The sequence below is a fragment of the Sardina pilchardus genome, chromosome 19 (genome assembly GCF_963854185.1).
Source record: "Sardina pilchardus chromosome 19, fSarPil1.1, whole genome shotgun sequence".
In the NCBI taxonomy this organism is placed as follows: domain Eukaryota; kingdom Metazoa; phylum Chordata; class Actinopteri; order Clupeiformes; family Clupeidae; genus Sardina; species Sardina pilchardus.
In genome coordinates, this window is record NC_085012.1 from 14,124,740 (window position 1) to 14,133,041 (window position 8,302).

General features: G+C 45.7%; 1 protein-coding gene across 1 annotated transcript in view; it reads left to right on the forward strand.

The window, feature by feature from the left end:
* The first annotated feature begins 275 nt into the window (after nt 1-275).
* The window catches only part of jam3a (junctional adhesion molecule 3a), a 13,447-nt gene continuing 5,420 nt past the window's right edge, over nt 276-8,302 (forward strand). The window contains exons 1-3 of the mRNA XM_062520968.1: nt 276-397; nt 4,848-4,913; nt 7,936-8,049. Coding sequence (XP_062376952.1) covers nt 349-397; nt 4,848-4,913; nt 7,936-8,049 — 229 coding nt within the window. The 5' untranslated portion in view covers nt 276-348. The remainder of the gene's footprint in view (nt 398-4,847; nt 4,914-7,935; nt 8,050-8,302) is intronic.

Below are 8,302 nucleotides of genomic sequence, written 5' to 3' on the forward strand. Positions count from 1 at the left end.
CTGAGCTACCAATGTTTGCACACATAGTGTTTTTCCCCATACTGATTACACAATAAAAGCTTACTATAATCATATAGTAACAACACCGAGGTGATCGATATATGAATAAAATTAACCTCAAATAATACTGACAACTGCAATTACAGGCACCGAACAACGTTCTAGTGATGGCAAAGAAAAATGAAGAACAGAGATTCAAACATCTTTGCCATCGCATTGCAAAACATTTCCGGTTTAGATGGCACCTTTTTTCCGCTAAATTGTCCTTGTAGCTATGGAAACCTGTGAGCGGGCAGCATCCAGCGGCTCTTCTGTCTGCTGGACCACTCCACAACCAGCAGCTCCAAGATGGCGTTAACACGGCACAGTGTGTTTCTTCTCCTCTGCTTCGCTCTCAGTAAGTCCCGCTGTCTCATATCCATTTGCTTTCTAATTTATGTGTCAGGTGAATGCAGATGAACGTGGATATCATACTCAATGTAAGATATCGTCCGTTTCTCTTGTCCAATATTTGCTGGCTTGTTGTGCTTGGAAACATTAGCGAGCTAGCTTGGTTTTAGCAGCATTCAGCTGCCCCGTGGTGGTGTTGGTGTTGGCAGTGAATACGATTTTAGAGGCAATTAGTTTGATTAGCACTTGGCACTAAGATACGTTTGAAATACTAGCTAATTGACAATATAGAGGAGACCATGTTTTGTGGCATTATGTCGCGAAAAAAAAGTGATATAATTAATAGCTACTTAAAGCCCACGGGTTCAATATTGTAAGTTAACCTGTTATGTGACATTTATTTTTTTTAGATATTTTGTTTTCGCATTATTCCTGCTTAGGACAGTGGATATGCGACTGGTGTAGGCTACAATCACAGGTCATGAGTGAGTGACAGACTGATGATGCTGAGGCTTTAGAATGTTTGGTAGCCTATATCCGATGTTTTCAAAGTTCTAAAGAGGAAGCGTTATCCCTTTGGTGTCGGGAGGGGAGATTATAAAGTTTTCAGGCTATTGTGCAGATTATGTGCAGACTACAGCTATGCTTTTTGGGTCACAATATGACTCGTGTGTCCCCTGTGCTACGGATACATGGCTTCATGCCTGCTACAGCAGATTGGTTTACACTGACAGCGCAATCTGGACTGTGTGTGCTGGCTCACCTTGCAACATTGACGGCTGAACACGTGAAGTTCCTCGGGGTCTCAGCAACACACACACACACACACACACACACACACACACACACACACACACACATACACACACTGTCCTGAGGATGACAGGATGTTAGGCAGACAGATCCTACCCCTAACTCAAGGTCACTTTAAGTGATTCAGTCAAAAGGACAGACAATCAGATAGGTCTATAGCCATAGTCTATAGCCTAACAAAACACACTGAAGAGTATTTTAGACTTAAGTATGCATTATAGTTGCTATCTATCGATTGAACTTGCATGAGAGTTTGGCTTAACAGAAACCGTGGCTTATGTGTTTATATGTGTGTGTGTGACGTTCTCTGTGTGAGAGAGCGTGGATGACATGCCCTTCTCTTTAAGGCAGCGGAGGAATGCTTGGGAAAGGCTTTTTTTAGACGCAGTAAATCAGCAGAGCTCAGGGGATGGCCAGCCCCTCACACTGTTTCCATTCTCTCTTTGGCCTGTTTGGGTCACTCATTATGCAGAGAGATGACAAGCAGGCCCCTACAGTATACACTTATAATTTCATGATTAAACTCTCACACCTTATGAATTAGATTACTGCGTGTTGTGGGGCTTGGTTAAGTCAGCCATTTATGGCAAAGGTTTTTGCTTCAATAGGGGCATTATGAAACCTTGCCTTTGTGTGTGTGTGCGTGTATAGTGTGTGTTTGTGTGTGTGCGTGTGTGCGTGCACAACTCTTCGCGGTGCTTGTGAACAGTGTGACAGTGTCCTCCTTTAGGAGCGGCTTGTTTTCTGCTGTGCTGTGAATACTGAAGCGCGCTCGCTCGACTCTGGCCAAGTCCAGCTGCTGCCAAGGCGAGCCGAGAGGCTGAGAAGTCTGTCAGGGCCCTTCAGACGCATGGCGAACAGAGCAGAAATGAAACAGAACCAGCCAACAGAGCACAGAAGGACTCTCTCCCTCTCTCTCTCTCTCCCTCCCTCTGTCTCTCTATCTCTTCTTTGTTCTTTTCTCTGTCCCACTTGAGGGTCCAGTCTCTCTAATTAGAGGCAGCGTCAGGCCTGATTCTGAGGTGTCCTTTGGACTGTCTCACTTTTTACGGGTCGCTCACAGTGAACGAGAGCTGTCTCTGTCCTGCGCACGGGTGTGTGTGTGTGTGTGTGTGTGTGTGTGGGGGGGGGGGGGGGGGGGGTTAGTGTATTAGTCAGTGGGTGGGGTCCTACTTGGACTCTGCTGGGGTTTGTGGGGCGTTGTCGCCGCGGAGGCTTCGTGTTGAAATCAGCCAGAGTTGGACGGATCGAGAGTTTTGGGGCGCCGAGGAATGTGTCTCTTCTGGCTAAAAAACAATCAGGCTTTGTCATTTAATTAGGTTCCCAGACTGACAAAGCCTCATTAGAGAGACAGAGTGGACACAACCCCCCCCCCCCCCCCCCAGCTCTCATATGAGGTCACACCAGCCCCCCCTCCAGCATTTATATGACATATTTAAGGCTGGGTCATATAGGTCCATAGTGGTCTTCATTATTTCAGCATGACTGTCCTTTACAGTTCTCTTCTCATCATGGCCTTAATTAAGAGCCAAGCTGATACTTACGTTATTAATAAGCGCTGAGCTCTTTCTTGCATAATGACAACACAACAGACGACACGACAGAGAAGGCATTCAGTAACCGGAGCGGATGCTGGATGTTTGTTTTGTCTGAGCGATGCTGGGGGAGGCCTGAGCTGGTCAGACGGCAGGCCAGCGCTCCTGGAGGCGACGTGACGTGATGTGACGCGGTCGGCCGGCAGGCCGGGGCGGCAGTTTGTCCGGTCGTCACGTTTCCTCTCCTGCTCTCGGCTCCGTTTTCATACGAACTTAATGCACTTAGCTGGAACAGGGCCCAGCTCACATGTTCTTCCGAGAAGCAAGTGTGTGTGTGCGTCTCTCTGTGTGTGTGTGTGTGTGTGTGTGTGTGTGTGTGTGTGTGTGTGTGTGTGTGTGTGTGTGTGTGTGTGTGTGTGTGTGTGTGTGTGTGTGTGTGTGTGTGTGTGTGTGTGTGTGTGTGTGTGTGTGTGTGTGTGTGTGTGTGTGTGTGTGTGTGTGTGTGTGTGTGTGTGTGTGTGTGCGCCTCTCTCTCGTATGCGTGTCTCTGCCTCTCTCTCTCTCTTTCTCTTTCTTTCTCTCTCTCTCTTTCTCTCTGTGTTTATGTGTGTCTCTGTCACTGTGTGTGTCTCTCTCTCCCCCCCTCTGTGTGTGCGTGTGTTTATGTGTGTGTGTGTGTGTGTGTGTGTGTGTGTGTGTGTGTGTGCACGCACTCCCTCCCTCAGCATGGTCCTTGGGTTATTGGCAGGAGAGGGGATATGTGGAGATGGATTGGCCAGCATGGGGGTGGGGGGTGGGGGGTGGCGGCTGCATTTTGTTCTGTGGACGTAAGCTGAGACCCCTATGCGTCAGTCTGGCGGGTCGGCTACAGCTGTGACAACACCACGCCACGCCACACCACGCTACGCTCCGATGAACTTGTGTGTTCAAGGTCCCCAGCGCTGTCTGCCCTGCATGTCCTGTGTGTGTGTGTGTGTGTGTGTGTGTGTGTGTGTGTGTGTGTGTGTGTGTGTGTGTGTGTGTGTGTGTGTGTGTGTGTGTGTGTGTGTGTGTGTGTGTGTGTGTGTGTGTGTGTGTGTGTGTGTGTGTGTGTGTGTGTGTGTGTGTGTGTGTGTGTTTACATGCGTAAATGATGCGCATTATTAGCAGTGGAGGGATACACGGGGAAAGGAAAGGCAGTGTCCAGTACTGCCCGGTGACCTGAGTGGTACAGTAGCCTGGTAATGAAACAGATCCTAATCTAATTACTGGACCGGTTGTTTTGTTTGTTTGTTTTAGTATGAGTGTGTTTGTGTTTGTGTGTTCCTGTCTCTCTGTGTCAGCAGCAGTGTGTGTGTGTGTGTGTGTGTGTGTGTTTCTGTTTCTGTGTCTCTGTGTCAACAGCAGTGATTGTTGTGAAATGAGAAGATGATGAACAAGTTTATGTTTCCGTGCTTAGAATCACACAGCCCTGGAGAATCTGACGTTCATAGAACACGATTGAAATTAGTGTTTTGTCTTCCATTATTATAGTGATGAAGAAGTCTTTTTGAAGTGTTTTGCCTGTTGGTGCTTAAAAAACAACCAAACCACACTTTAGCAGTGGTGCAGTAGCATCCGTTTGTCATTAATTGTGACTGTGTAAGGCTCCAACCTGCTGGTCCATAGTCTCTGGTCTTTTCAGCATAGCACACATAGCCTACTCTGATTTACAGTCCTGACTGCCCATGGTGCACATGATGAGAGAGAGAAACAGAGAGAGAGAGAGAGAGACAGAGATGGTGGAATGTAGAGAGAGAGAGAGAGAGAGAGAGACGGGGAGAACGATATATGAGAGAGAGAGACTGCATAGCTACAGTCCTATCACAAACAGGCCTGTCATCACAAACCCTGTGCTGATGCACACTGATGCTGCTGCTCTGTGTCACCACGGGCAGACCCAGAGGGGATGTGAGGACCACATTAATGTCCAGCCCAGCCCATCTCACAGCAATAGCCCAGTAATACCACAGTAATGTGGTCAGTACATATGAACATGATTTGTTAACCTTGTGTGTGTGTGTGTGTGTGTGTGTGTGTGTGTGTGTTTCTGGTGTTTATTCATCCTCCCTGTGTGTGCTGATGTGGCAGGTTACACGGCTCTGGCAGTTATCCTCAGGACCACAGAGAAGACCGTCTGGACCAACGAGTTTGACTGTAAGTACTGCAGGAGCTGGTCATTGGTTTGTAACTGTGTCTGTGTGTGTGTGTGTGTCACTGGGATTTCTAATTGACATTATGGAAGCAGTCTATTCAGTCTTACCTGAATAATAATGTAATGAAATCTAATGGACAGCGTTGCTTTTTAGGCTTCTCAAGTTTATTGACCGATAGCATTGCTGTCTATATAGCTATATATATATATATACGTATACTCAAATAACCTGCAGCTACTGTAGCATAGCCTATGAAGCACTACTCAAGTGGAAAATACTCATGTTAGTTTGGGTTATGGCAGAGATCAGTAAGATCATTTGTCAGTAAGGTTACTATCAAATTGACTATTTATTACCTAGGAATTCCTTCTGCAATTTAAGCTTCTGAAGTTTATTGCCAAACTAGAAGATAGTGGTATCCGGAAGAACTCAGAAGTCAGAAATCACAGAATCATCATTGCTGTTTTCATCAGTGTTCTCTTCTGTCCAGAGGCTGTGTATTGCATGATCATAGTGGCTTCTGCAGCCTCATCATGCAGATTTTATGCTAAGCAAATGTGGACAAAGGCTAAATGCGATAAATACAAACTACAAACGTTCCCAGTTTCAGGCAGTCTCAAGTCAAGTCAGTTTTATTGTCAATACTTCACGTGTTAATACACATACAAAGGATAAAAAAAGAAAAAAGGATCACCGCACACCATTGGACTACACTTTATTTCTGAGCAACGTGTTTCGCAAGGGGATTTTGGATTTTTTTGACACATATAAAGGAATCAAAATGACGTTCCCCGCTATCCCATGCGTAGACATACATCCAGACAAGACAGAACATGGCACCAACAGGGCAGACAGGACATGACAACAGTAAAGTGCAGAACATACAGTACAGTACAATAAAGTGCAGAAAGCTTATATTAAGGCTTATTTACTAAAGAATGGCAGGGTACACACATACTACAAAATACAGTAAGTAAGATACAGTAACAGGATAAGAGGTACAGTGTTGGGAAGGATACTTTCAAAACGTATATCCGTTACAGAATACAAAATGCATGCCCAAAAAGTAATTTGTAACGTATTCCGTTACGTTACTCAATCTGAGTAACGTATTCTGAATACTTGGATTACTTCCGCATTGAATTGCATTTTATAAGTGTAGGAATGCGCCCATCAAATCCAGTTTAGGCCTATTGTGGTGTGTTCTTCTGTTCCAAATGGCTGAATGCGGCCCACGTACTGTATGAGAATATGAATTCAACTAAGTCACCTGATACAACTATAAAACTATAAAAATGTTATAGTAGTAATAGAAGATGCTTCTTCAAGTTGGAACAGGGACGTAATAGCCAGAAATTATAAGGTGCGTGAGAAGGAGTTACTAACACTTACTTACTTTACTCCAAATTTGCTGTCAGTTATCTCCTATGGCGCGTCCATAATGCGCGCTGGCTGCGTTCTGACGGGTGCAATGTGGCTAGTGCAAGACGACGGGGCTTGGATTTAAACATGGAAACAATTTCATCTAGATTTCTTTCCGAGAAATGCATGGAGTTACCCTAATTTATTTAGAGAGTGAATAAACTTCGAAACAGTGAAGTATCCTCATGTAATCCATTGATTTCAACAATGTAACTGTATTCTAAATACCAACTGTTTAAGTTGTAACTGTAACGGAATACAGATACTCATAATTTGTATTCTGAATACGTAACGCCGGTACATGTATTCCGTTACTCCCCAACACTGAAGAGGTAATATACTGTACATATTTGTGCAGCAGTGTGGTTGCACTGATAGCAGAGTGCAATTTCCATGGTGCAAAACAGTCATTCCAGAGTCCAGAGTGTGAGTGTGTCCAGAGTGTGTGTGTGTCTGGACATGCAAAAAGTTATAGGAACCACAAAAAGTGCCTACAGTTTGAACACCCTCTACATTCCCATTGGGTTTTACTGTAAGTAATGCTGCGTTCCATTTGTCCGCCCCAGTCGGTTGCCGAGTTGTTTTCCCGTGGTACTAACCGGAAGTAGAAGAATGAATGCCCCCTAAAGTTGTATCACAGCTCATTCACCTCGTTCAGACCCAGAGTACCCCAAGTTTGAAATTTCAAGATGGCTGAACCCATAAGTGTAAACGAGAGCCATAGATACAATATACTGTATTTATTAGCAGTTCTGTCTGATTTGTGTCTCCCTAAATCAGATACGCAACCAGCTCAGGTTTTTGCACGAATGGCACATCATTCCGAAGCATGAGACGTTTTAGGAGACGACTGAAACGTGGCGTAAGAACTCGTTCGGGGGATATCTGTGGGTGTGAACTGAGATCAGATTAATGCACCCCAGAGCCGAGATCAGGAGACGTCCCAGTGTCTGTCTGTGGGTGTGAGGACGAGATTAGAGGCTCAGAAAGGAGGTGCGGGGGGTGGGGAGGACTCTCTGTGTGTGTGTGTGTGTGTGTAGGCCGTGTAGACCCCCTCCTGCTCTGATCTGTCCAGAGCCAGACCACGTCCATCTGGCGTTGCCCAACTTCTCCGTCCCCACTCATCAGCGGTTAATGCGAACATTCCAGTATGACCACTGAAGGCATGATAATCTCACTCCATCACTGGCCATTTGTGTGTGTGTGTGTGTGTGTGTGTGTGTGTGTGTGGACTAGGTGTGTGTGTGTACCGATGGAGTCGGTAGTGTGCTTCGTGCTGCAGAGCTCCTTTCTGTGGTGAAAAGTGCAGCTCTGAGTCTGCACAAACACTGTCACATGTGATCGGCCATGAGGCCAGTACAGGGGTTGTGTTTGGACGGGCCGTCACTAAAGGTCACTGTAGAGGCTCCCCTGTAGAGTGGGCCCTGCTCACAGGCTACCTCTGCTGTCCTCTCTCTTCTCTTCTCTTTCTCCTCTTCCTCTTTCCTCTCTCCCTCCCTTTACTCTCTCTGTACACTTTCCCTCCCTTTCTGCTCTCTCTCCCTCCCTCCCTCCCTCCTCTCCCTGTTTCTCTCTCTCTCTCTCTCTCCCTCTATCCATAGCCGCTGAGCTGTCCTGCCTAATTGAGTCGATCTCCACCAACAACCCCAGAATAGAGTGGAAGAAAATCAAAAACGGGGTGCCGAGCTATGTGTACTTCCAGAACAAAATCTCAGGTAAGCCGTAATCAACATCAACATTATCATCATCATCATCTCAACATCATACAGGTCTATGTTCCTTTGACTAAACACCAAAGTCAAAAGACAAAGCCAACTTTGACAAAACATACAGTGCCCTCCATAAGTATTGGAACACATGCTAAAGTTGACTATGAAAAGGAGTATAAAATCGTCTTTTGGAGATGGATCTTAACGCCTTAAATAAAAATATGAGGAAATATACAACCTTTAAGGACATACATTTTCT